This window comes from Scyliorhinus canicula, chromosome 5, assembly GCF_902713615.1.
Source record: "Scyliorhinus canicula chromosome 5, sScyCan1.1, whole genome shotgun sequence".
Lineage (NCBI taxonomy): Eukaryota > Metazoa > Chordata > Chondrichthyes > Carcharhiniformes > Scyliorhinidae > Scyliorhinus > Scyliorhinus canicula.
In genome coordinates, this window is record NC_052150.1 from 4,063,507 (window position 1) to 4,090,908 (window position 27,402).

At 49.1% G+C, this 27,402-nt stretch overlaps 1 protein-coding gene across 6 annotated transcripts in view; it reads right to left on the reverse strand.

Annotated features, from left to right (window-relative positions):
- LOC119965742 (cadherin-12-like) overlaps nt 1–27,402 on the reverse strand; it is a 722,197-nt gene that overhangs the window by 18,774 nt on the left and 676,021 nt on the right. For 5 of the 6 annotated variants that reach the window (XM_038796516.1, XM_038796515.1, XM_038796521.1 and 2 more), the window contains 2 exons: nt 24,922–25,052; nt 8,839–8,956 (listed from right to left, as the gene is read on the reverse strand). In XM_038796516.1, the coding sequence (XP_038652444.1) occupies nt 8,839–8,956; nt 24,922–25,052 (249 nt within the window). The remainder of the gene's footprint in view (nt 1–8,838; nt 8,957–24,921; nt 25,053–27,402) is intronic. The other variant, XM_038796520.1, reaches the window with a different exon arrangement.

A 27,402-nucleotide genomic window follows, 5' to 3' on the forward strand; every position in this document is an offset into this window, starting at 1 on the left:
ATTTCTCGCAGCAAGGTTGAGAGTCTCTGGAACTCACTTCTTCAATAGGCAGTGAAAATAGAGTCTTTGAATATTTTTAATGCAGAGCTAAATAGATTCCTGATTAATCAGGGGGTGAAAGTTTATTGAGGTGAGCAGGAATGTGGGGTTGAAATGACAATCAGATGAGCAGCAGCCTTATTGAATCATGAAGCAGACTCAAGGGGCCGAGTGGCTTTCTGATCATGGGCAGAATTCTGCAGCAACCGGCGGGGCAGGCAGCTCCGGCGCAAAGGAGTGGGGAGAACTACGCCGGCATCGGGCCGCCCCGAAGCTGCCGAATCCTCTGCACCTTCAGGGGTAAGGCCGGCGCCCGAGTGGTTTGTGCCGCGACTTCGCGCCGGTGGGGCTTGGCGCCCTGCCAACCGGCGCCAGAGGGTCTCTGCCAGCCGGCACGAGTTGGCATATGTGCGGGAGCACCAGCGTGTGCTGGCGTCATCCCAGCGCATGCGCAGGGGTTCATCTCTGTGTCGGCCATCGCGGACATTTACACCGGCCGACACGGAGGTATAGAGTGCCCCCATGGTCGCTTGGCCCGTGATCGGGGTCCACTGATCCGCGGGCGGGCCTGTGCCAAGTAGTCCTGAGGTTGAGACCTCATGTTTAAGCCCGCCTGGTTCTCCTCCTGGCCTGCCCTCCTGCACTCTTCACTGAACCATTGACTCCTTTGACAGAGAATCAATGTTTTGGGAGTTTCTTTTCTTCTATTGCCTCTCAGGATGAACGTGGGCCGTGATTCAAACTTTGGGTGGGTGAGAGGACGAATTGAAAGCCCTCCAGTATCTGGAGAAATCGGGCCTGGTCTATTTTACCTCAAGGGCCTCTTTTAGCTGCCTTGTTTTCACAGCCAATTAAGTACTTTTTGGAAATCCGTCAATTTTGTATCACATGAAAACAGGACAGCCAATCTGCACACAGCGAGATCGACAAACAGCAATGTGATAAGCGTGGGTGTTGGACAAGTGTTGGTCAGGGCACCTTCTCCTCTGTTTCAAATAATGGCAGAATATATTTTAAATCCTTTTGAAAATGCAGGCAGGGCCTTGTTCTATCCTCTGAAATGCGCACCACCAACAATGTAGCACACACTCAGTGCTGCACTGCGATATCAGACAGGATTATGGGTTCAAGTCGCTGTAGTGGGACTCGAACGCACAGCGTTCTGACTCAGAAATGATAGCCACTGAGTCAAGGCTGACAGCTATTAAATGTAGGACTCTCATTGCTCTTGATGTGAAGTCATTACACAATCAGAACCAGTGCATTCTTACGTCCACTGAGTTTTCTGTGATTGGCAAGTATCTTCCAGCATCTGGAATCCTGCTCTTTAAAATAGAATGCCACAATCCTATTTTAGAAATTGGATTTTCTTTGCAGGAATGCATTTTCACGAAGCCATTAGGTGCAATTTCTATACACAGTCCATTTGAGTTATAAAACCAGTCATCGGTTTTTCAAGTTGAATGGCAACTTAGCTTCTCGAGAAGCATGAATGAAGCGCTAGTGTGAGTGCATTATGATTATCTGTCTATTTCCATTATTAAATATGTGTTTTACAAAATTAGCTGGAGAATGATTGTGCCATTATGATTGGTGACCTTTAAAATCTACCCCTGCCCACTCCCGGAATGAAAATCCAGGGGGTGAGGCAGTTTCTCCCGTCTTGGGTTTGGGGAGTCAGGTAGTTTCCCAGCCCACGGAACCAAACGCTCGGACCACAGAATTATTTATGGTTTCTGAAGAACGACCCAGTCCGCCCCAAACCCCTGCTTGATCCCTGTAATCCTGCCAATTTATTTCCATTCGGCCCATCGAGTCTGCTCCGACTCTTTGAAAGACCATCCTACCTAGGCCCAATCCCCCGCCCTGTAACCTCAACCAAAGGGGCAATTTAGAATGTCCAATCCTCCCAACCCGCACATCTTTGGACAGTGGGAGGAAACCGGAGCACCCGGAGGAAACCCACGCACACACGGGGAGAACGTGCAGACTCCGCACAGACAGCCACCCGAGGCTGGAATCGAACCCGGGGTCCCTGGCGCAGTGAGGCAGCAGTGCTAACCACTGTGTCCCCGAGCTACATCACTGGCTGTTTGCGGTTAAAACACTGATTAATATATTTCATATGCTTTTTTTTTGGGTGGGTGAAGGCAGTTTTGGCCGCTCGAACTGACATTAACCATTTGAAAGGTTATTCGGTTCAACCTACAGAGGATTTCTGTGATCAAGCTGGATGCTGGGGCAGACTCCAGGGGCTGAATTGCCTGTTCTTGGATCACAGCTTATCTATACTTCAACTCCATTTGCCCCAAATGTTGTGTCCCTCAATACCCTGATGTAATAGAATTGGATCAACGTGAGCCATGCATGCAATAATAACCTATTCCTTTCACACCAACCATCTGATTCCAAGATCCACTCCAGCCCTGCCACTTCCTTCAACCCAATTACCAACATTATCTGACCAACAAATATCGAACAAAATCCAGCAGAGGGCAGCAGAGCGGAGCTGCTGATTGGCTGTTGCGGGGAAAATTTGCATTGGTGCATTGCGGTCACTGTATCTGAAAGATGATTGGCTGGTGACTGGTGAGTAGTTTTTCTTTTCCCTGAGGTGTTCCCGTGCGGGGCGCAGTGGCTGCTGAGTGAGTGCTTGCTGAGAAGGGGAGTAAAGTTTTAAACAAACTTACTGTTGGGAGTTTCCAGCTGAATCCGGTCGGAGTGAGGACAGAGTGACTGCTGGGTAAGTAGTAAAGATTTAAATTGTTTGCGCAGGCCCATAACAGCTGATTGCTGTTCTCGTGCAGGGCGCAGTGGTTGCTGGTTAAGTGTTTTTATTTTTATCTGTATTTAAGTTGGGCGGTTCCGAAACCCGAGACACTAAACTTGTAATATCCCCCACCCTTCCACCTCCTCTAACCTAAGGGGTCGAGTGAATAACAGGTAAGTTATTTCTTTCTTTTTCTTGTTTTATCTGGAGGGGATGGCAGGGAAGGCAGTGCAATGTTCCTTCTGCAGAATGCTTGAGGTGAGAGATGCTGTCAGTGTCCCTGCTGATTTCACCTGTGGGAAGTGCACCCATCTCCAGTTCCTCAGAAACCATGTTAGGGAACTGGAGCTGGAGCTGGATGAACTTCGGATCATTCGGGCGGCAGAGGTGGTCATACATAGTAGCTTCAGGGATGTAGTTACTCCGAAGAATCAAGATAGATGGGTGACGGTGAGAGTGGCTGGGAGGAAGCAATCAGTGCAGGGATCCTCTGTGGTCGTTCCCCTCAGTAACAAGTATACCACTTTGGATACTGTTGACCTACCAGGGGTACGCCACGGTGAACGGATCTCCAGCACTGAGTCCGTCCCTGTGGCTCAGAAGGGAAGGAGGGAGAGCAGAAGAGCAATAGTTATTGGGGACTCGATTGTTAGAGTGACAGATAGACGGTTCTGTGGCAACGAAAGAGACTCATGGATGGTATGTTTCCTCCCGGGTGCCAGGGTCCGTGACGTCTCGGACCGTGTTTTCAGAATCCTTAAGGGGGAGGGGGAACAGTCACAAGTCGTGGTACACATCGGTACCAACGACATAGGTAAGAGAATGGACGGGGATTAAAAACAGGAATTTAGGGAGCTAGGGTGGAAGCTGAGAGCCAGGACAAACCATGCTGTCATCTCTGGTTTGTTGCTAGTGAGGTGAGGAACAGGAAGAGCGTGCAGATAAACACGTGGCAGCAGGGATGGTGCAGGAGGGAGGGTTTCAGGTACATGGATAACTGGAGCACATTCTGGGGAAGGTGGGACCTGTACAGACAGGACGGTTTGCATCTGAACCAGAGGGGCACCAATATCCTGGGAGGGAAATTTGCTACGGCTCTTCGGGGGGGTTATCATGGAGATGGGAAAACGAGCTGTAGTCCAGAAGCCAGTATTGAGAGTAGTGAGGTACTGAGGAGGATATCAAGGTCGCAGGAGTGTACCGGCAGACAGAAAGGTGGGTTGAAGTGCGTCTACTTCAATGCAAGGAGCATCCGGAATAAGGTCGGTGAACTTGGAGTGTGGATTGGTACTTGGGACTACGATGTTGTGGCCATTACAGAGACATGGTTAGAACAGGGACAGGAATGGTTGTTGGAAGTTCCAGGGGTATAGATGTTTCAGTAAGAGTAGGAAAGGTGGTAAAAGAGGTGGAGGAGTAGCATTGTTAATCAAGGATAGTTTAATGGCTGCAGAAAGGCAGTTCGAAGGGGATCTGCCTACTGAGGTAATATGGGCTGAAGTTAGAAATAGGAAAGGAGCAGTCACGTTGTTAGGAGTTTTCTATAGGCCCCCAAATAGTAATAGAGATGTGGAGGGAGAAATTGCAAAACAGATTATGGATAGGTGTGGAGGTCTCAGGGTAGTTGTCATGGGTGACTTTAACTTTCCAAATATTGATTGGAACCTCTATAGGTCGAACAGTTCGGATGGGGCTGTTTGTGTACAGCGTGTGCAGGAGGGTTTCCTGACACAATATGTGGATAGGCCGACAAGAGGGGGGGCCACATTGGATTTGGTACTGGGTAATGAACTGGGCCAAGTGTTAGATTTGTTTGTGGGAGAGCACTTTGGAGATAGTGACCATAATTCAGTGTCTTTCACTATTGCAATGGAGAGGGATAGGGCCATACAGCAGGGCAAGGTTTATAATTGGGGGAGGGGTAATTATGATGCGATTAGGCAAGAATTAGGGAGCATAAGATGGGAACAGAAACTGTCAGGGAAAGGCACAAATGAAAAGTAGAGCTTGTTCAAGGAACAAATACTGTAAGTCCTTGATAGAAATGTCCCTGTCAGGCAGGGAGGAAATGACCGTGTGAGGGAACCATGGTTCACAAAAGAGGTTGAATGTCTTGTCAAGAGGAAAAAGGAAGAGTATGTAAGGATGAGAAAACTAGGTTCAGTTGGGTCGCTTGAGGGTTACAAGGTAGCAAGGAATGAGCTCGGAGGGGGCATGAGAAATCCTTGGCGGGTCAGATTAAGGAAAACCCCATGGCTTTTTACTCTCATGTGAGAAATAAAAGAATGACCAGGGTGAGGGTCGGACCGGTCAAGGACAGTGGTAGGAACTAGTGCATGGAGTCAGAAGAAATAGGAGAGGCATTGAATGGATACTTTTCTTCAGTGTTCTCCAAGGAGAGGGGCCATGTTTTTGAGGATGAGAGTGTGATACAGGCGGGTAGGCTGGAGGAGGTAGATGTTCTGAGGAAGGATGTATTAGCAATTTTGAAAAACCTTAGGGTCGACATGTCCCCTGGGCCAGGTGGGATATATCCAAGGATTCTTTAGGAGGCAAGGGTTGAGGTTGCAGAGCCTTTGGCTTTGATCTTTGGGTCCTCACTGTCCATAGGGATAGTACCAGAGGACTGGAGAGTGGTGAATGTTGTTCCTCTGTTCAAGAAAGGGAATAGGAATGACCTGGTAATTATAGGCCGGTTAGTCTTACTTCAGTGGTCGGTAAGTTAATGGAAAAGGTCCAGAAGGATAGGATTTATGACCATTTGACAAGATACAGCTTAATCCGGGATAGTCAACACGGATTCGCGAAGGGTAAGTCTTGTCTCACAAATTTGATTGAATTCTTTGAGGAGGTAACTAAGTGTGTTGATGAAGGTAGAGCACTTGATGTCATATACATGGATTTTAGTAAGGTGTTTGATAAGGTTCCCCATGGTCGGCTTATGAAGAAAGTAAGGAGGTGTGGGATAGAGGGAAATTTGGCCAATTGGATAAGTAACTGGCTATCACAGAGAAGACAGAGGGTGGTGGTGGATGGAAAATTTTCAGACTGGAGACCAGTTACCAGCGGTGTACCACAGGAATCAGTGCTGGGTCCTCTTCTATTTGTGATTTTTATCAATGACTTGGAGGAGGGGGCTGAAGGGTGGGTCAGTAAATTTGCTGATGACACCAAGATTGGTGGAGTAGTGGATGAGGTGGAAGGTTGTTGTAGGCTGCAAAGAGACATTGATAGGATGCAGAGCTTGGCCGAAAAATGGCAGATGGAGTTTAACCCTGATAAGTAAGAGGTGATTCATTTTTGTAGAAAAAATTTGAATGTGGATTACAGGGTCAACGGCAGGGTTCTGAGGAATGTGGAGGAACAGAGAGATCTTGGGGTTCATGTCCACAGATCTCTGAAGGTTGCCACTCAAGTGGATAGAGCCGTAAAGAAGGCCTATAGTGTGTTAGCGTTTATTAACGGGGGCTTGAGTTTAAGAGCCGAGGGGTTATGCTGCAACTGTACATGACCCTGGTGAGACCACATTTGGAGTATTGTGTGCAGTTCTGGTCACCTCACTATAGGAAGGATCTGGAAGCATTGGAAAGGGTGCAAAGGAGATTTACCAGGATGCTGCCTGGTTTGCAGGATAGTTCTTATGATGAAAGGTTGAGGGAGCTAGGGCTTTTCTCTTTGGAGTGGAGGAGGATGAGAGGCGACTTAATCGAGGTTTATAAGCTGATGAGGGGGATAGATAGAGTGGACGTTCAGAGATTATTTCCTCGGGTGGATGTAGCTGTTACAAGGGGGCATAACTATAAGGTTCAGGGTGGGAGATATAGGAGGGATATCTGAGGTAGGTTCTTTACTCAGAGAGTGGTTAGGGTGTAGAATGGACTGCCTGCTGTGATAGTGGAGTCGGACACTTTAGGAACTTTCAAGCGGTTATTGGATAGGCACATGGAGCACACCAGAATGACAGGGAATGGGATAGCTTGATCTTGCTTTCGGACAATGCTCAGCACAACATCAAGGGCCGAAGGGCCTGTTCTGTGCTGTACTGTTCTATGTTCTATGTTAACTCAGGGCATTAATAATTCGGTGAAGTTCTGTAATTTCCGATTTCCATGTGGTGACCCTCTCCTGTCTCTGCTTGACCCTGTCATGTGAGCGTACCTTTAAGAAATGGGTGTTTATTAAATAGGTGCCGTGATGTCAGAGTGTGGGTGGAGCTGGGCGGGCTGACTTTCACTTTCGTTTTTGAGCAGGCAGCTGCAGTGTGTTTTAGTTTTGTTATCAGAGCTGGGTACCTGCAGGCAAAGTAAGCAGCTGTATATGGATCTCTCTCTGCCATCTAAAGACTTTCTCCAGATCATTTGAAGATTTCAAAGAAATACCTGTTTCTGTAGAGAATTTAAACCTGCTGTCTTTCTGTAAAAAGGGTCTTTTGGTCTTATGGATGTTGTTAGGAAAGTTATGAAGGGTTACTTATAGAATATTGTATCTGTGGGGATTAATGGTGTTGATAGTTGTTGAGATGTTTGCTGTGGGTTTATAACGTGTTTACTGGATTCATAAATAAACATAGTTTTGTTTTTAAAAGTACTTTAGATCTCTGTTGCATCACACCTGTAAAGTAGGCCCTTGTGCTCCCCATAACCACAATCTACTAAAAGTGGTGGGTCAGGTAAATTCCATGATACACTTTGGTGTTCTCTAAACCCTGGCCCTTAACAACCCACTCTTCTGTTTCTATTGATGCTCCCTAAAAAACTGCAGCTAAGGGAGGAAGTACACTGCTATGAAAATGAAAAAATGAAATGAAAATCGCTTATTGTCACAAGTAGGCTTCAAATGAAGTTACTGTGAAAAGCCCCTAGTCACCACATTCCAGCGCCTGTTCGGGGAGGCTGGTACGGGAATTGAACCGTGCTGCTGGCCTGCCTTGGTCTGCTTTCGAAGCCAGCAATATAGCCCTGTGCTAAACCAATCCCTATTGTAGTATTGGCATATTGTAATATGCCCCCAACATACTACAATAATAATCTTTATTGTCACAAGTAGGCTTACCTTAACACTGCACTGAAGTTACTGTGAAAATCCCCTAGTCGCCGCACTCCGGCGCCTGTTCGGGTACACAGAGGGAGAAGTCAGAATGTCCAATTCACCTAACAAGCACGTCTTCGGGACTGTGGGAGGAAACTTGAGCACGTGCAGACTCCGCACAGACAGTGACCCAAGCCGCAAATCGTAACTGGGACCTGACGCTGTGAAGCAACAGTGCTAACCACTGTGCTACCGTGCCATCCCAGGTCACTTGAGATGTGTGCAGTTGGCAACCTTAAGGACATGAGGCTGGAAAGGAGCCTGGCTGAAGCTTGTGGCACTGAATTAGCAGTGGTGGAGACTGGCTCAATCTGGCTTTGCCCTCGCTGTCCTGGCACTTGAACAAGGAAGAGGCTTTTTTTTTAAACAGCCCCTGCCTCACACCTTTGTCTACCCACAATGCAAAACAGAAGAAAATCTGCCCTGTTATCTTCTTGGAGTAGAGAGAGAAAAAAACATTTATGTCGTCTCAACTTTCAAAAGGCAACTTTAAATAATCTCTTCTGAATAATAAACAAACCGTGTAATTTATACTCGATAACCATGGAAAATAGAGACCCAAATCACTTCAAACATGTGAATGTAGTGCTGTGAGTGAAATTAGAAAATGACAGGAAAACAATATTATCCACAGAGTTGTCAGCTTAAAATGGAGGAACTTGTAATTTGAAAGTTTTTTGCATGAGTAAGTATCTTCAAAGGATTCCAACATGGGGATCAACTTGCTGTGATGCTGATTACTCAGATAAAGGCTGTCATAATTTTGAAAGAATGTGTTGCTCCCACTAGTCAGCTAGATGGCACGACAATGGTTTTAAAAACCAGGTGCAACAAAGATTGGATGTGCATTAAAAAATGTAATTAGCTTGAAGAGACGTAGCCTGTTATTTTTGATAAGAGAGATTATTTTTTCAGCTGTTGAAAGAAGCGGCAGTTCTTACTTCCATTGTCATGAATTGTGAAGTTTGGGTTGGTGTCCGCCTCGGATGACAGTCTGAAGTGGAATTGGGGCGTTGTGGTTGGCATGTCTTTATCCTCAGCGCTGATCGTCATAATAACCTGAAAAGATCATATCATGGGGAAATAACTCTCGGTGCATTAAATTAATCCTGCATCATTAAAAAAAAAATATATATAAAACATCTTTCAATCCCCCCCACCAACAAACGGGAGCTGTGCCCCACCGCGCACAGTAACAGGCCCATGATTGGCTAAGCACAGCGCTGGAGAACATTGTCAGCGTTTGGAAGTTTCATCTGCCAGAAGACTTGAAGCAGAAGAGCTTTGACACACAGAAAGCTGAAGCAACAAAACCGCCTGGGTATAAAAGTCTAATCATACAATAAAATGCAAATGTGACAGGATATTCATGCAAACCTTAACAGGCTGCTTGCTGCATTGCACTTTGTGAGATTTGAACCAATCTTATCTCATCAAAGTGGAGTGCTAATCCTGAATCTGTTGTGATGTTGCTGCGCTGACTGACTCCAGCTGGTAACAAGCACAAGTTAAACTTGCTGATATTTATTTTAAGAACTGGGGACCTATTGCTCCTGATTTTTCCTGTATTTCTGAGTCCAATGAATGCTCAGTTTTGCCTGTGACACATTTCTAAGAGCACTTAACACCCCTTTTCACAGATATTTGTGCTTTTAACAGCTCTCTGGTGCAGTCTATTTGCCACCTTTAACAGTAAGTTATTGAGCAGTGAATACCCTCAGTGAATGTTACACGGCCAGTGACTGCTTTAGAGGAGAACAGGGAGGGCATGTGGAAGCTGTTCCAATTGCCCACTCACTTAGTGCCTGATGACACCAGAGGTTGCTAAGTTAAGTTGTCTACTTTCCCATGTGACCGGACTTGGAGAGAAAGACAGAGAAAGAGAGCGACTTAAGATAATTTCACTTTCCTCCATTTGCATAAGTGATCACAAAATCCGAAATAGTTTAAAGTTGTGGCTCGTAAAACAATTCTACTTCACAGTTGCACAGTCTTACAAAGTAGCAAAAGGACTTCCTCTGGGTCACAGACTGGTTCAGGACCCTTTCAGGAGAATTGATGGTGAAAACATGTGGGGCAGGAGGAGCTTGGCTACCCTCGATCTGTCATTGATCTGTCCCCTGGAGAGATGGAGAGAGCTTGGTGCTCCTCATATAATAAGCTTGACAGAGGGATGGTGATTTTATTGAAAGGTATAAAATTCTTAGAGCGCTTCACCGGGCTGAGGCTAAGATGTTGTACTCTGGCTGGAGGGCCTACAACTTGAGGATAATGGGCCCAGGGTGAGGGGCGGCCATTTAGCACTGAGTTCAGGGGGAAATTTCATAACTCAGAGAGCTGTAAATCTTTGGAATTCTGAACTCCAGACGACTCTGCTCAATCAATGAGCATCTTCAGGATTGGGAGCAATACGTTTATGGGCACTAATAGAATCAAGGGATATGGGGATGGATTCTTCCGCCCCGACTGCCGCAAGAACGTCACGGGCGAGACGCGGACAATGGGGAAGACCATTGACCACGGGAGGGATTCTCCGGTCAACGGGCGAACGTGGCCAGAGAATCCCTCCCATGGTGATTGGGCTGGGATGTCAGCATGAGATAAAACAACAGCCAAGATCTCATTGAATGGAAGAATAGGCTAATTATGTGGCATCGATCGTGGACACTGAACACATTGAGCGAGCAGAGCACAAGCAGCCCTGGTCAGGGATGTCGATAATGATGAAACAGGGATGACAGTTACCTGCGGCAGTACTGGGATGAAACTAGTCAAACATTCATTGTTCAATGGGTTTGAGGAAGCAAGCAGCCGTAAGGCAGTGTACTTCTGATTGACGGAACCATTGCTCAGTGACATGTTATAGGTACCATTCTCCGGAAAGATTTCCAAGTGTGGTAGCGAGCAAGAATTGCCATGAGATTCCTGGTGCTCAGCCTGGTGAGGCCGGCAATGCGATACAGCATTAATTGGTCCACTTAACGCAGACCCGTCAGTCGATTCACCGGGACCAGGAAGACTGGTATCCAGTGCCATAAGAAGGTCAAAGACCTTCACTGGCAACACGGGTAAGTTGACAATCCCCCCGCCATAACCCCCCGCCTGCCAACGTGACCAGACCCGCCCCCCCGCAACCCTCCATTTGCCCCCAACTCCGCCTTCACTCCGCTCCCTTCACACTCCTCCCTCCACCCCAACCCTTCCGTCACACCAACAGTCGATGCATCATAGCTGTCATCCCCACCCTCCACCAGCACAGATACACAACCTCGGTGGGCAATGTTAGTGGTCAGGCCTCTGGGGCACCATCTGGTGAGAACCACACAGTCGTTGATGCACATTAGGTGGAGGCAGGTACCCCCAGGCGAGACAGCAGTCGGAGGATTGCTGGATCCGTGGACCCAGCTGGGTCTCAGCCTGATGGTGAGCCTGCGGACCAGGTTTATCCGAAGTTGATGGAGACGTTAGGGAGCGGCTGGGACATCCAGAGAGAGATGGCAGTGACACTCCCCCAGGTTGGAGGAGTCCTAGAGGCTATGGGTTCAGGAGATGTCGCCAGCAATGCATGGCACCAAGGCCAACATTCTAGGCTGGTGACCGCAGTGGAGAGCCTAGAGCACGACGTTGGCACCATTACTGAAGGCGTCCAAGGCATTGCGCAGTCGGTAACGGCCATGGCTGAGGTCTCGGCAGAATGTCCGATTCGCTGGGGGGATGTGACCCAGTACCAGGCTGACCTTGATGAGGTCGCTGCGGAACATGTCCCGCTCTCAGATTGAAATGGCCGTGGCACTGCAGAGCTTGTCCCAGTCGCAGGTGACATGGCCGAGTCACTGCAGGGCATGGCCAAAGGCGTCAAAACCATGGTGCAGCCACCAGGGCTGGCAGAGCCAGATGGTGCAGGGGCAGCTGGCCCCCTGTCTCAAGATGAACCCCGGGGCCCTATGGGCACCGAGCGTCCTACGAACCAGCGATGGTGGCCACCAGCCCCATCGATATCCACCCCTCTGATGAGGCCGTGTCTCGGAGTCAGCACCCGGAACAGGGTGGCACGGCTGTGAATGTGCAACCGACAAGTGAGCCGGCCTCAAAGTCTCCAGAGAATGCGCACAAGGGTTATCAAAGGCCACAGGACATGGTGAGCAGCTGGCTACCTCCAACTCTGATGTGCATCCTGAGGATACACCTAGACGTAGCAGTAGAGCAAGGAAGGTCAAACACACCGAGGATCATTGAGGGCACTAGGGGGGGAGGTAAGGTGTTGGGGGGTAGGGGGTGTTGTGGGATGTTTGATGAGGTTAGGATAGTGGGGCGGCACCATTGGGAGAGTGGGGCAGTGGTGTACATTTGTAAGAGGAACATTAAAATACCCTCATCACAACCAGTATGATGCCTCTGGCTCTTCGTTCCATGATGTGGGCTGACCACCAATCCCATGCCCCAGAAATGGTCCCCGCCGCCACTCAACACGCCCTGCCCACACACACACACAGCCGAGGACATGTGCCCAGGGCTGGGGCCCATCCCCTGGATGATCAGAGGTTGGCCGCTGCCGCTGTGATGCTGCCGCCTGCAGAGTTCAAGCACAATGTCCATGCATCAGGGAGGGATTGGGATGCGAGGCAATGATTCTCATATGCGACATGGTCCTCCCACTCACCGGGAACCACCAGGGGTGGATGAACTGCTCAATTCACCGCGAATGCTAATTCACTATTTGCAATTGCATTCAACAGCAAGGCAGAGGCCTCCGCGATCAGTGGGAGTTCTGGGTGTTTGGTGGGGCAGGGACTGGAGTTCCCCCAGAACGGGAATGCACAGTCCAGGGACCGGCATTGCGGACCCGCACATGTCCGACATCTCCCCCCCGGCCAGACCCGATACCCTCAGCCCCCCATAGTGGCCTCCACGCATCCAGGGCTGCACCCCCCGATTGCACCCCTCCCTCCCCCCACCGAGCCCAGGGGAGCATGCCCAGTGCCCTGGGCTCACTGCACGTGAGCGAAGATGGCTGCTCCCTTCCTCGGCTCCCCGCGGCAGCCCTTCTACCAGAGGCACGTCTTTCAAAAGGAGTACTAATCGGCGCCAGCGTGACCACTCACTGGGGAGGCTGCTGGGTCGCGGGACATCGTTGGTTATGGGATCGCTCCAGTTAATTGTCTGGAAATGGGGCTTAAGTGGTGATAATTGGTTCCTCGCCACACTACAGCGAGATCCCGATTACGCCTACGGGAGAGGATTGGTTGCATTGCAAATGGTTTGGCGCCTGACGTGGTTCTCATTTCTGTCTCTCCCGTTACTCACCGGCCTCATTGCGCTCACGGCCCCGCCTTCTCAACCTTACCCCTCGCCTGAGGTGTGGTGACCCTCAGGTTAAATCACGGCCAGCCAGCTCTCCCTCAAAGGGGAAAGCAGCCTCTGGTTATCTGGGACTTTATGGCGACTTTACCTTACGTCATGGGTGGAGGGAACAATGCACTTGTACATCTCATTATGAGTTGTACTGTACCCCACTGCTATGGAGCCAATACCAGTGAACGGCAGGAGACCCTGCTCCCGGGATTCTCCCGGCTCGTAACGCCTCGCGGGATTGCGAGATATTGCAAGGGGAATTCTGCCCACAATGGGCGGGATCATCTTTTGCCGAATCTGCGTATTAGAGCGAGGTAGCTAGTCTCACTCTAACGTGCAGATTCCCAAGGTCACCGAGGCTTTGAGGTCCAATCCCTTTATCTTGGGGACCTTGGGCGAGTGCTGTTCAGCACTGGTCCCCATAAACAGGGAGCAGACGGAACGGCACTCATGGGGATCTCCAAGGGGATCGGAGGCCCCCAGCTGCTGCCCTTTGGACAGGATGGTGCCTGCTGTTGCCACCTGGGTACCCAGGTGCTGCCCTTTGGACAGGATGGTGCCTGCTGTTGCCACCTGGGTACCCTTGCAGTGCCAGCCTGGCACCGTGTCAGTGGCACCTGGATAGTCATCGTGGCACTAAGGTGCCCAGAGGCACCTGGGCGACCATCCCATGTTGTGGTCAGGCTGGGGGGAGGTTGTGTTTGATTTTGTGGGTCTCGGAGAGGGGAATGCCATTGAAAAATGGCATCCTGACCTCACAGGCAGTTCAGGCAAACGGAGCTCCTCGTTGTAAAAAATGAGTCCATGTGCGACCTCGGGCCACGCGTTTCCCGTTTAGGCCCTTATTCTACACGAGCAGCGTTGAATAGCCACGTGCTTCTCGGCACTGTGAATGCCAGGAAACACGGAGTTAAACGCGCTAGCTGGGGTTCTTTGTTCTCTTTTGGGAAGTTCATGCCCCGTGTTTGATAAAAATTGACTTTATGGATTTACTGGACAGAAACGAATTACTGAATTAAAAAAACACTAAAACCTTGTTGCAATGATTTGAAATCAGTCGCAGGTAGCTGCACATTTGCATCACTGTACATTCCACATTCCAAAACTTTTGGCATTGGCACAAACTTATGGTTTTATCACAACTATCAGCATTGCAAGGGTTAATGTAGTGTCAAGCGTAGCCACTCGGGGGAGCTGCAGATAGCACTATATATAGTAATGATGCTGGACCTAGGGGAGGAGTGTGTGCAGGAGATAGCTAGAGAAGGTCAGAACAGCAGATAGTGTGAGTAAGTTTAGATTATAGTTTATACCAGTAGTGAGATTAGCAGTAGCTGAGTGTAGTAAGATGTTATTGATCAGTTGTGTATTCTTCAGGACTAAGTGTCGAATCCCAGTTTAGTAGCGTAAATAAAATCATAGCTTTGTTGAAGTTAAAGCTATTTTGTGGTCTTTGTGAACACTACGCCAACCATCCTGAAATAAGCAACACAAAGAACATCACCAACCTATCTATAAATCCTCACAGAGACAATTACCTGAAAAGAGGAGGAGTGTGGACCACCTCCTTTCCTTTTAGCAAATCACCAGGGCAATCACAAGGTGAAGAGAAACCATTCGATACAATCAAATGGACAATGGAACTCCACTATGAAAGCGATTCATTCAGATACCAGCCAATCATTTATCCCAAGCATTTGGAATCGACAGCCTCTGCCTATTTTGGGGTTTATTGAGCATGTGACAAGTGTTTAATCATCTGTTTTCTCTGAAAACCAGCACAAACTCAAGAGGCACTGCAGAAATAAAGATCCTTTGCAAGTTTTCCAACTGGTCTGCCACTTCTAACTTTCCGTGTGTCCTAAGCAGTGACTTTAAAAAGAACACAACCCCACAGCTGCTCCCCTCAGAAGAACAGACAAATCATCAGTCAACATCTTCAAACCAGCTTGGCACTGACTTCGGAGGAACATCGAGTTCAGCCTGAAGTCAACCTGGTCACCAAACTTTATACTCTGACACTCATGGATTTTAAATTGCTTACAATATTCTCCCACTGTGTAAGTTTTTAAAATTCATTTATGGAATGCGGGCGTTGCTGGTTAGGCCAGCATTTATTGCCCGCTCCTAGTTGCCCTTCTGAAGGTGGTGTTGAGCTGCCTTCTTGAACCGTTGCAGTCCCCGAGGTGTAGGTACATCCACTGTGCTCTTGGGGGAGGGGATTCCAAAATTTTGTCCCAGCGACAGCGAAGGAACGGCAATATATTTCCACATCAAGATGCTGAGTGACTTGGAGGGGAATTTCCAGCTGGTGGGGTTCCCAGGTGTTTGCTGCCCTTGTCCTTCTAGATGGTCGTGGTCGTGGTTTTGGAAGGTGCTGTCTGAGGAACTTTGGTGAGTTACTGCAATGCATCTTGTAGATGGTACACACGGCTGCTACTGTTCATCAGTGGTGTAGGATTTGACTGTTTGTGGAAGGGGAGCAATCAAGCGGGGCTGCTTTGTCCTGGATGGTGTTGAGCTTCTCGAGTGTGGTTGGAGCCGCACTCATCCAGGCAAGTGGAGATTATTCCCTCACACTCCTGACTTGTGCATTGTAGATGGCGGACAGGCTTTGGAGGGGGGGGTCATGAGATGTGTTACTCACCGTAGGATTCCTAGCCTTTAACCTGCCCTGGTAGCCACAGTATTAATGTGGCTAGTCCAGTTCAGTTTCTGATCAATGGTAACCCCCAGGGTGTTAACTGTGTATTTGTGAATCTTGAGGGTGTGTTTGTGATTTGTAGGGGGGGGGGGGGGGGGGGGGCGTTGTATGAGATTGTTTTAAGTACAATAAATATATCCCCTTTGTGGTAGTCACCACTGCTGTATATATTGTATATATTGTATATATCGGATGTATATATTGTATATATCAGATGTATATATTGTATATAGCGGATGTATATATTGTATATATCAGATGTATATATTGTATATAGCGGATGTATATATTGTATATAGAGGATGTATATATTGTATATAGCGGATGTATATATTGTATATAGAGGATGTATATATTGTATATAGCGGATGTATATATTGTATATAGAGGATGTATATATTGTATATAGCGGATGTATATATTGTATATAGAGGATGTATATATTGTATATAGCGGATGTATATATTGTATATAGAGGATGTATATATTGTATATAGCGGATGTATATATTGTATATAGTGGATGTATATATTGTATATAGTGGATGTATATATTGTATATAGAGGATGTATATATTGTATATAGAGGATGTATATATTGTATATAGAGGATGTATATATTGTATATAGCGGATGTATATATTGTATATAGTGGATGTATATATTGTATATAGCGGATGTATATATTGTATATAGAGGATGTATATATTGTATATAGCGGATGTATATATTGTATATAGTGGATGTATATATTGTATATAGCGGATGTATATATTGTATATAGTGGATGTCGGTGTAGGTGCTTTATGGTAAGACCCCTGTACTACAGGTACGGGGTAGTCCCTGCCTGCTGGCTCTGCCCAGTAGGCGGAGTATAAATATGTGTGCTCCCTGTACAGCAGCCATTTTGTCAGCTGCTGTAGGAGGCCACACATCTCAGTGTAATAAAGCCTCGATTGTATCCAACTCTCGTCTTTGTGTAATTGATCGTGCATCAATTTATTACACAAAGATTTCAGAAGATGGACCTCCGCATCAAGCCGGATCGCCTGCAGCTGCATCCGCAATCAGACAATGCCAAAAAGGACTTTGAACATTGGCTAGCCTGTTTCGAAGCATAATTCGGGTCTGCGCCAGACCCAGTCACAGAAGCACAGAAGCTCCAGATCCTTTACACGCGGCTGAGCTCCAACGTCTTTCCACTTATTCAGGACTCGCCGACCTACGCAGAAGCCATGGCGCTACTGAAGGAAAACTACGCCCAGCGGACTAACACACTCCACGCCAGGCACCTCCTCTCCAAGCGTCGTCAACTTCCTGGTGAGTCAGTGGAAGATTTCTGGGGTGCCCTGGTTCCCCTAGTTAGAGACTGTGACTGTCAGGCCGTTTTGGCCACGGAACACTCGATTCTGCTCATGAGAGACGCATTTGTTACAGGGAATAGGGTCTGATTACATCCGCCAGCGCCTCTTAGAAGGGGCCACGCTCGACCTCGCGGAGACCAAAAGGTTAGCGCTCTCACTTATGGTCGCTTCACGCAACATCCAGGCCTACGGCCCAGGCCGCACGGCCCACCCCCCGCCCCATGCATCATGGACTCCACAGACGGCTGCCCCATCGTGGACCCCATCAGCGACCGCCCTCAGCCGACCCCAATCCTGTGCCGTGCGGCAGTCAACCAACCCCGGGGGGCCCAAATGCTACTTCTGTGGGAAGTCCAAACACCCCCGGCAATGCTGCCCGGCCCGGAGGGCCCTCTGAAAGGCCTGTGGCAAGAAGGGACAGTTCACTGCGGTGTGCCAGGCCTACGCAGTCGCCGCTATTGTTCCGGCACCTCCCACATGTGGCCAGTGGGCGCCGCCATCTTGTTCCCCCCAGGACCAACGGGCGCCGCCATCTTGTTCCCCCGAGGACCAACGGGCGCCGCCATCTTGTTCCCCCCAGGACCAACGGGCGCCGCCATCTTGTTCCCCCGAGGACCAATGGGCGCCGCCATCTTGTTCCCCCCAGGACCAACGGGCGCCGCCATCTTGTTTTCCCCACGACACGTGCGGCTAGTGGGCACCCCCATCTTACCCAACCCAGGACCCATGCCCCCCAGGCACCTCACCCGGCCGCTCGTCGACTGCGACCGCCAATGATCAGCCGCATCTCGCCTCGGTCACGATTGACCAGTCCCGTCCACACAACCTTGCAACTGCTTCAACCAAAGTGAAGATCGATGGGCACGAGATCTCCTGCCTGCTGGATTCCGGGAGCACCGAGAGCTTCATTCACCCCGATACAGTAAGGCGCTGCTCCCTCGCGGTACACTTCGCTAACCAGAGAATCTCCCTGGCCTCCAGGTACCACTCCGTGGTGATCCGGGGGTATTGCATCGCCACTCTCACTGTCCAAGCCGCCTCAACGTCCTTCCCAACCTCTGCGCTGCCCTGCTACTCGGCCTGGACACCCAGTGCAACCTCCAGAGTCTAACACTGAAATTCTACGAGCCCCTACCACCCCTTACTGTGTGCGGCCTCGCGACCCTAAAGGACGACCCACCTTCCCTATTTACAAACCTAACCTCGGATTGCAAACCCGTCGCCACCAGGAGCAGATGGTACAGCCCCCAGGACGGGACCTTCATTAGGTCCGAAGTCCAGCGACTGCTGCGGGAAGGCATCATTGAGGCCAGCAATAGCCCCTGGAGAGCCCAAGTTGTAGTTGTGAAAACTGGGGAGAAACACAGGATGGCCGTTGATTACAGCCAGACCATCAATCGGTACACGCAGCTCGACGCGTACCCCTCCCACGCATATCTGATATAGTCCATCAGATTGCACAGTACCGGGTCTACTCAACTGTGGACCTGAAATCCGCCTACCACCAGCTCCCCATCCGTAAGGCGGACCGCCCATACACTGCCTTCGAGGCAGATTGCCGCCTTTACCACTTTCTTAGGGTTCCCTTTGGCGTCACCAACGGGGTCTCGGTCTTCCAACGGGAGATGGACCGAATGGTTGACCGGTACGGACTGCGGGCCACTTTCCTGTACCTGGACAATGTCACCATCTGCGGCCACGATCAGCAGCACCATGACGCCAACCTTGCCAAATTTCTCCACACCGCCACTCTCCTCAACCTGACGTACAACAAGGAGAAGTGTGTGTTTAGCACGAACTGCTTAGCCATCTTCGGCTATGTGGTCCTGAGCGGAGTTCTGGGGTCCGATCCCGACCGCATGCGCCCCCTCATGGAACCGCCCTTCCCCACTGCCTCAAGGCCCTCAAACGATGCCTGGGGTTCTTTTTGTATTACCCCCTGTGGGTCTCAAACTACGCGGACAAGGCTCGCCCACTCATTCAATCCACTGTTTTTCCCCTGATGGCCGAGGCTCACCAGGCTTTCAACCGTATCACGGCTGACATCGCCAAGGCCAAGATGCACGCGGTCGACGAGACGCTACCATTCCAAGTCAAGAGCGATGCATCAGACGTCGCTCTGGCCGCCACCCTCAACCAGGCCGGCAGGCCCGTGGCATTCTTTTCCCACACCCTCCATGCCTCCGAAATTCGGCATTCCTCTGTCGAAAAAGAGGCCCAAACCATCGTTGAAGCTGTGCGGCCTTGGAGGCATTACCTGGCCGGCAGGAGATTCACTCCCCTCCCTGACCAACGGTCGGTTGCCTTCATGTTCAATAATACACAGCGGGGCAAGATCAAAAACTATAAAATCTTGAGGTTGAGGATCGAGCTCTCCACCTACAACTACGAGATTTTGTATCGCCCCGGTAAGCTCAACGACCCCCCTGATGCCCTATCCCGAGGTACATGTGCCAGCGCAGAAGTGGACCGACTCCGGACTCTGCACGACAACCTCGGTCACCCAGGAGTCACCCGTTTTTACCATTTCATCAAGGCCCGCAACCTGCCCTTTCTATCGAGGAAGTCAGGGCTATCAGAGACTGCCAGGTCTGCGCGGAGTGTAAACCGCACTTGTACCGGCCAGACCGTGCGCGCCTGGTGAAGGATTCCCGCTCCTTTGAACGCCACAGCGTGGACTTCAAAGGGCCCCTCTCCTCCACCGAGGGCAGGTAGAGAGGGAGAACAGGACGGTCTGGAGGGCTGTCCAGCTGGCCCTATGGTCCAGAAATCCCCCGGCCTCCTGCTGGCAGAAGGTCCTCCCTGACGACTAATGAAACCCCCCATGAACGTCTCTTTGCCTTTCCCAGGAAGTCCACCTCCGGGATATCGTTCCTAATGTGGCTGGCAGCTCCAGGACCCGTTCTCCTTCGTAGACAAGTTCAACTCCACAAGGCGGACCCGTTGGTTGAGAGGGTACAGCTACTTCACGCAGTACGCTTACATGGCGTACCCCGACGGCCGCCAAGACACAGTCTCCCTCAGGGACCTAGCACCCGCTGGTACCCCCCCCCCCCCCCGACCTGGTGCCACCCTCCCCTCCCCCAGCGCACACCACCGCAGCCCCCGCTCCAGGAATCTGTCCTCCCCCAGCTCACACCCGGGGATGAAGAGGATTTCGTACACGCTCCCAGAGTCACCGAACACCAAACCGACGCCGGAGTCACCGCCAGCACTGCGGCGCTCTCAACGGCAGATCAAGGCTCCGGATCACCTGAATTTGTAATATTATCTGTACTTTTAAAACATATCATTCTGTGTATAGTTCTCCACCACCCCTGCCGGACTCAATTTTTTAACAGGGGGTGAATGTGGTAGTCACCACTGCTGTATATATTGTATATAGAGGATGTCGATGTAGGTGCTTTATGGTAAGGCGCTGTACTACAGATACAGGGTAGTTCCTTGCCTGCTGGCTCCGCCCAGTAGGCGGAGTATAAATATGTGTGCTCCCAGTACAGCAGCCATTTCGCCAGCTGCTGTAGGAGGCCACACATCTTAGTGTAATAAAGCCTCGATTACATCCAACTCTCCTCTTTGTGTAATTGATCGTGCATCACCCTTTTTCATAACTGTTTGTGTTTTCACATCCTGGCACATAGGCAGTTCAGCACTGAAATGGCAATCACTTTTTTTTAAATAGTAAACCAGCTCTCCTCTCCTGAACATAACATTTGAATCTATTAATGAACTTGATCTACTCCTAATTCACAATTTCTAACAACCTCTTCCTACCCGCCCACACCGTTGAGCATGCTTCTTTCAGAACATCCAACATTGAAATTTCGACATGTCTAAATAGCTGCCCCAGTGTAGATGGCAACATTAATCAAGTCATTGAACTAAAATCATGAAACATTTCTCAGTGTGAATGCCTAGTTTACTTAATGTCACAATTCGCTTTTGATCCTCTTAACCTTAACCGATATAGGTTAACCGCCCTCTCCCCAAAAATACCAATTCTGTTGGATTAATATTTTAAAGGTTTGTTCCAGCGACGGGGGAAAAAAGACTTTTGTAAATAACTGAGAGATTGAACTCTTATATCCAGTCTGTTACTGTCTGTTACTTGAAGCTGACTTGAGCAAAGTGTACAGTGAAGAACTAAGTTAAACTCCTCCCATTATACCGAAGGAGTGAGTTGATTGGCAAACTGGAACGTCTGCATTCTGCTCGTACCAACTTACTGAGAGAATCATGGGAGGATGTTTACAGGTTAAACTGCTGAGTGGTGTCCAGAAATCCCAGACTGTCCTTTATTTCTGGGGACTTTCTCCAACCAAAAACGGGCCGCGTGATTTACCAGTGACGTAAGTGACGGTTCACGACATTGCGTTCACTATGCAGGGTTTCTTGTGAATGTTCAGTTGTGCTCACTCTTTGTCATTGGATTTTCGAGAAAGTAGCATGCAGTTACCATTGAGTTTGCATAATAAAGATGATAATTTGGAGTGACTGCATATCTTGCAGGCTTTGGAATACCATCTGATTTAGTTCAAAGAGTGATTGATTATGCCCAGTCTCAGACACCATAGCCGCCGCACATTTTCCATCTCAAGACAATAAGGGGATAAGACAATAAGACAGTAAGGCGAGACAATCCAAAATGTAGACGTTTAACAGCCTGGAGCACCATCTAGTGGCAGAATTTAAAATTTGTTTCTAAGTCCTCTGCACAGCATCAATTGGCCCTTTTTTGGTTGGTTTTTCAAAAGAGTTTGTATAATTTTGAGCTGCATTTCCATGAATTTTACACACCCATTTGGCATATTAGCCAAGCCGAAACTATCTTTCCAGATGGGAAACGCCCAGGAGTGAGTTTTGAGGGTGGGGTGAAGTTTGAAAAGAGATTTCACAGCTGCCAGCAAAAAAGTTGTTTCTCACGCAGCTAGTGGCTAGGATCTGGAATGCACCTGGGACCCTGGCGCTGTGAAGCCACAGTGCTAACCACTGTGCTACAGTGCTGCCCGTGCTGAGAGTGTGGTGGAGACAGATTCACACAGCGAGTGGGTAGGATCCTACTGTCTGTGAGTGTGATGGAGGCAGATTAACACAGCGAGTGGTTAGGATCCGGAATGTTCTGTCTGAGAGCGTGGTGGAGGCAGATTAACACAGCGAGTGGTTAGGATCTGGAATGCACAGTATTAATAATAATAATCTTTATTTTCACAAGTAGGCTTACATTAACACTGCAATGAAGTTACTGTGACAATCCCCGAGTCGCCACATTCCGGCGCCTGTTCGGGTACACAGAGGGAGAATTCAGAATGTCCAATTCACCTAACAGCACGTCTTTCAGGACTTGTGGGAGGAAACCGGAGCACCCGGAGGAAACCCACGCAGCCACGGGGAGAACGTGCAGACTCCGCACAGACAGTGACCCAAGCCGGGAATCAAACCTGGGACTCTGGCTCTATGAAGCAACAGTGCTAACCACGGTGCTATTGTGCTGCCCGTGCTGACAGTATGGTGGAGACAGATTCACACGGCGAGTGGGTAGGATCTCGGATGTACTGTCTGTCGGTGGGGTGGAGACAGATTCACACAGCGAGTGGGTAGGATCTCGGATGTACTGTCTGTCGGTGCGGTGGAGACAGATTCAATCAAGTCATTCCAGTGGGAATTAGAGCATTGACTGAAAAGAAGAATGGGCGTGGCACAGTGGTTAGCACTGCTGCCTCACAGCTCCAGGGACCCTGGTTCAATTCCGGCCTCGGGTGACAGTGTTTAGTTTGCCCGCTTTCCCCGTGTGTGTGTGGGTTTCCTCCGGGTGCTCCGGTTTCCTCCCACAGTTCAAAGATGTGCAGGTTAGGTGGATTGGACATGATCAATTGCCCCTTAGTGTCCAGACATGGGCAAGTTAGGTTAGTGGTTGTTGGGTTAGGGGGGAGTGCTCTTTCAGAGGATCGGTGCAGACTCGATGGGCTGAATGGCCTCCTTCTGCTCTGTAGGGATCCTATGAATGTGCAGGGTTATGAGAATGACACCGAGGCTGGGGCGGTGGGGGGTGGGGGGGGGGGGGGGGGAGTGGGGGTTTTCTGTTTGTTTTCAGTTTCCCAGCGACATGTGGAAATGGGAAAACCAGGCACGACCAGAGGATCCCGCTATCGGCCACCTCCCGCTCATAATGATTGGAGGATATTGGCTTGACACAGACATCAGAGATGGAATCTACCGTGATCTATTGGTGGTGCAAGTATGTATCATAACTTGTGATACTGTTGTCTAGCATTAATATTAAATATTTATGTGAAGCAATGTCAAAGTGCCCTGAAATAAATTGCATCAAAGAGCTTTGAAGTGAAATTGAGCTGTCTATTATTAGTATGAAGATGCTAACCATCTTTTTTTAATGCAATGCTGCATTTTTCAAATATCAGGCCAAGGGTCCTTATGCGCAATCAGTGCATCGTTTGTGTGGCATTTTCATGCAGTACAAGCTCACAGTTACCACATCAGGATTTTAATTGATATTTGACAATATTGCTGGAATGTATCATGAATGGCACAGTGGTTAGCACTGTTGCTTCACAGTTCCAGAGTCCCAGGTTCCATTCCCGGCTTGGGTCACTGTCTGTGCGGAGTCTCCCCGTGTCTGCGTGGGTTTCCTCCGGGCGCTCCGGTTTCCTCCCACAAGTCCCGAAAGACGTGCTTGTTAGGTGAATTGGACTTTCTAAATTCTCCCCTTGTGTACCCGAACAGGCGCCGGAGTGCGGCGACTAGAGGATTTTCACATTGCAGTGTTAATGTAAGCCTACTTGTGACAATAATAAAGATTATTATTATAATTATTGTGGCCACTCGCCCAAATTGGTAGAAAAGTGAAAACGTATTGAAATTTATCTGCCGGGTGGAAATGACCTTCAGAATCGTTCAATGATTAAAAATTCTAATTAGTCGATTTCATTCTGCAGTGCACATGGTCAATCAGACATTTTAAGAGGAATTAGCTTAGGAATAGAATTTGAGCAAGTAAGGCTCTGTCTCACCCTCTGTACCTGTCCTAATGCAACCCAGACAAAGTCCTGTGCCCGCCCCCACCCTCAATCAGGAAGCTCGCCCCCTCCACATTGCCAGTGGAATCACAGGGAAAAATGGTCAATCACCTGCCTCTATTCCTAATTCACACTGCTCTTTTTCCTCCTTCTTTGTTTCTCTCCCTCTCTTTCAGGTTTTGTTTGAACTATTCTTTCCACTTCCCACTCTGCCTTATTCCTTCCTTTTGGATGGGAGTATGGTGTAGCGGGTAGAAGAGATTCCATCTAGGCTACATATAGGAGGAGGAGAGAATTCCCTGACCAGGATGTAGGTCGCCCTTATCCGGCGTTGCTCATTAACATCTTAGCCAGGAGTTTAACAGTTGGATGATCAGCCATCAAAACATCACCAGAAATCACAAGTAAGCGGCACTTTAGTCAGACGTCTGCTGAGGTTCCAATGACAGAAGCTCGCAGGAAACTCCCGGCCATGTCTTACTTGTAATTAGCACATTGAAGCAAAATCTCAAAAACAGCCCAGGGTTTTTCTTTTATGACATTGCGTTTTTAAATAGATTAGATATTGTACCTGGCCAGTCTTGGCATTTTCACACATCATGGTCTCGTAAGGCACAGAGAATTCTGGTGCATATTCATTAACATCTAAAACCTGAATGGTCACTGGGACTTTGCTAACTAGGTCAGGGTTACCTGGGGAAACAAAACAAGGAGATATATATTTATAGATAGACAGTGACATCAATAAGAGAAAATAAATGCACAACCACAACGTGAAGGAGAGAAATGTCTGAGATGAATTAAACTGCCAAGAGTTAAGATTTGATATCAGAATGTTTAATGTGGTACGTTTGTTGATTTCTCAATCAGATGTAGCATGAAAAAAATATTTTCCTGTTTCTCAGCCTGCCCCACTGCCAGCAACTTGGGTTTTAAAATTTAGAATAGAACTCCAACCCCCCTCCCACCAACCCGCCAATTGAACTCAGCTCCCCACCCCCACGCCCCCAATGGAACACCCAGCCCCCTCCCAACTCAAAGCACCCATCCTCGCTCCCGACAGAACACCCATCCCATCCCCACGGAACACCATCCTATTCAGCAACCGCCCGCTCCCCCAACACTTCCTTTGGCATTGCCCCCGGCACTGCTCCCAGTACTACTGAATCAGATGCCAGGTATGGGGGGGGGGGGGGGGGGGGGGGGGGGGAGTCGTGGGGGGGGGGGGGGGTAGGGTAGGGATAGAGTCCGGGCAACCTGCGGAGCTGGGTGGAGAGGGGGAGGGGCTGGAATTCCAAGCGACTGTGGGGAGGGAATGAATAAAAGTACAAAGAACACGAAAAAAGTACAGCACAGGAACAGGCCCTTCGGCCCTCCAAGCCCATACTGCCCGTCTAGACTAAAATCTTCTCCACTTCCGGAGTCCGTATCCCTCCATTCCCATCCTATTCATGTGTTTGTCAAGATGCCCCTTAAATGTCACTATCGTCCCTGCTTCCACCACCTCCTCCAGCAGCGAGTTCCAGGCACCCACTACCCTCTGTGTACAAAACGTGCCTCGTACATCTCCTCTAAACCTTGCTCCCCGCACCTTAAACCTATGCCCCCTAGTAATTGAATAGTTAACAGGGGGGTGGTGGGAGGTGGTAGGAAAGCCACGATGAGTGTGTGTGTGTGTGTGTGGGGGGGGGTTGGTTGCTCAGAGCGGTCACAGAGCTGGGGTGGGGGAGGGGATGAGATGGTTCCACTGCCAAGAGACAAGGGTGGGGGGGGGGTGTCCACTGGGGTTCAGGGGTGTGGGGGACTTTAAGGAATGAAGTAAATGTTTGAAGAAAAATCCCAGGGGGAGCAATGAAGTTTGAGGAAGTCCAGGAGGTCAGAATGGGAAGAGGGTCGAGACTCAGAGGGTTGTAGAACTGCAGAACGTTAAAGAGAGAGGGGGGACAAGGCCATGGATGAATTAGAAAATAATGTTGAGTGAAGTGATAGTGAGCTGGGTGTTGTTAGCACACATGTGGAATTTGCCATGGTATTTTCTGATGATGTTGCCAAGGGGCAGCATGTAGAAATAAGAGGGGGCCAAGGATAGATCTGTGGGGAACCCCAGAGGTCACGGTGCAGGAACAGGAAGTGAAGCCATTGTCAGCGATTCTCTGCTACCACTGGTTCGATAAGAAACAATGGATCGGTCAACCATGACAAAAGTTGCAGACAGATTAAAATGCTTCACAGGTATGTTAAGCTAGTTAAAAAAATCAAAATCGAAACAATAAATGAGATGTAAGCAGCGGTTACTAAAGGCTTGCTCAAAGTTGCAGTTTAGAATCACAGAATCATAGAATTTACAGTGCAGAAGGAGGCCATTCGGCCCACCGAGTCTGCACTGGCTCTTGGAAAGAGCACCGTACCCAAGCCCACACCTCCACCCTATCCCCATAACCCAGTATCCCCACCCAACACTTAGGGAAATTTTGGACACTAAGGGCAATTTATCATGGCCAATCCAGGGAGGTTCTTAAAGAAAGAAAGAGCAATGGAGTGGCAGAGAGCTGCAGGGAGGGAATTCTGGAGCGTAGGCAGGGAATTCAGCTGTTGGAGTGGGAGGAGCTACAGAGTTGAGTGGTGAGTATTTAAACTAGCTGCTTTGTGGATTTGAATCTTTTCGGCGGGAATTCAGCTGTTGGAGTGGGCGGAGCTGCTTTGCTGCTTAAACAGCGGCCACAGGGTCTTTGGGGATAAATTTGAAGAGTGACATCACAGCAAAACAGTAACCTGATTGGCTGGTAAGGAAAGAGCTCCAATTAGCAGTAGCTGGGAGAAAATTAACTCTTCATGGGTTGGTAAGTATTGTGATTGGTAAGTAAAATCTTTATTCCTTTCACTTATTCTTTATTTGATATTATATTTGTAATCAGTTAAGGTAAAGTGTAAAAATGGCAGGAGATCCCAGACCCCGTGTTATGCTCCTCGTGCTCAATGTGGGAGTTCAGGGACTGGCCGATGCCCCTGACTCCTTCATGTGTGGGAAGTGTGTCCAGCTGCAGCTCCTGTT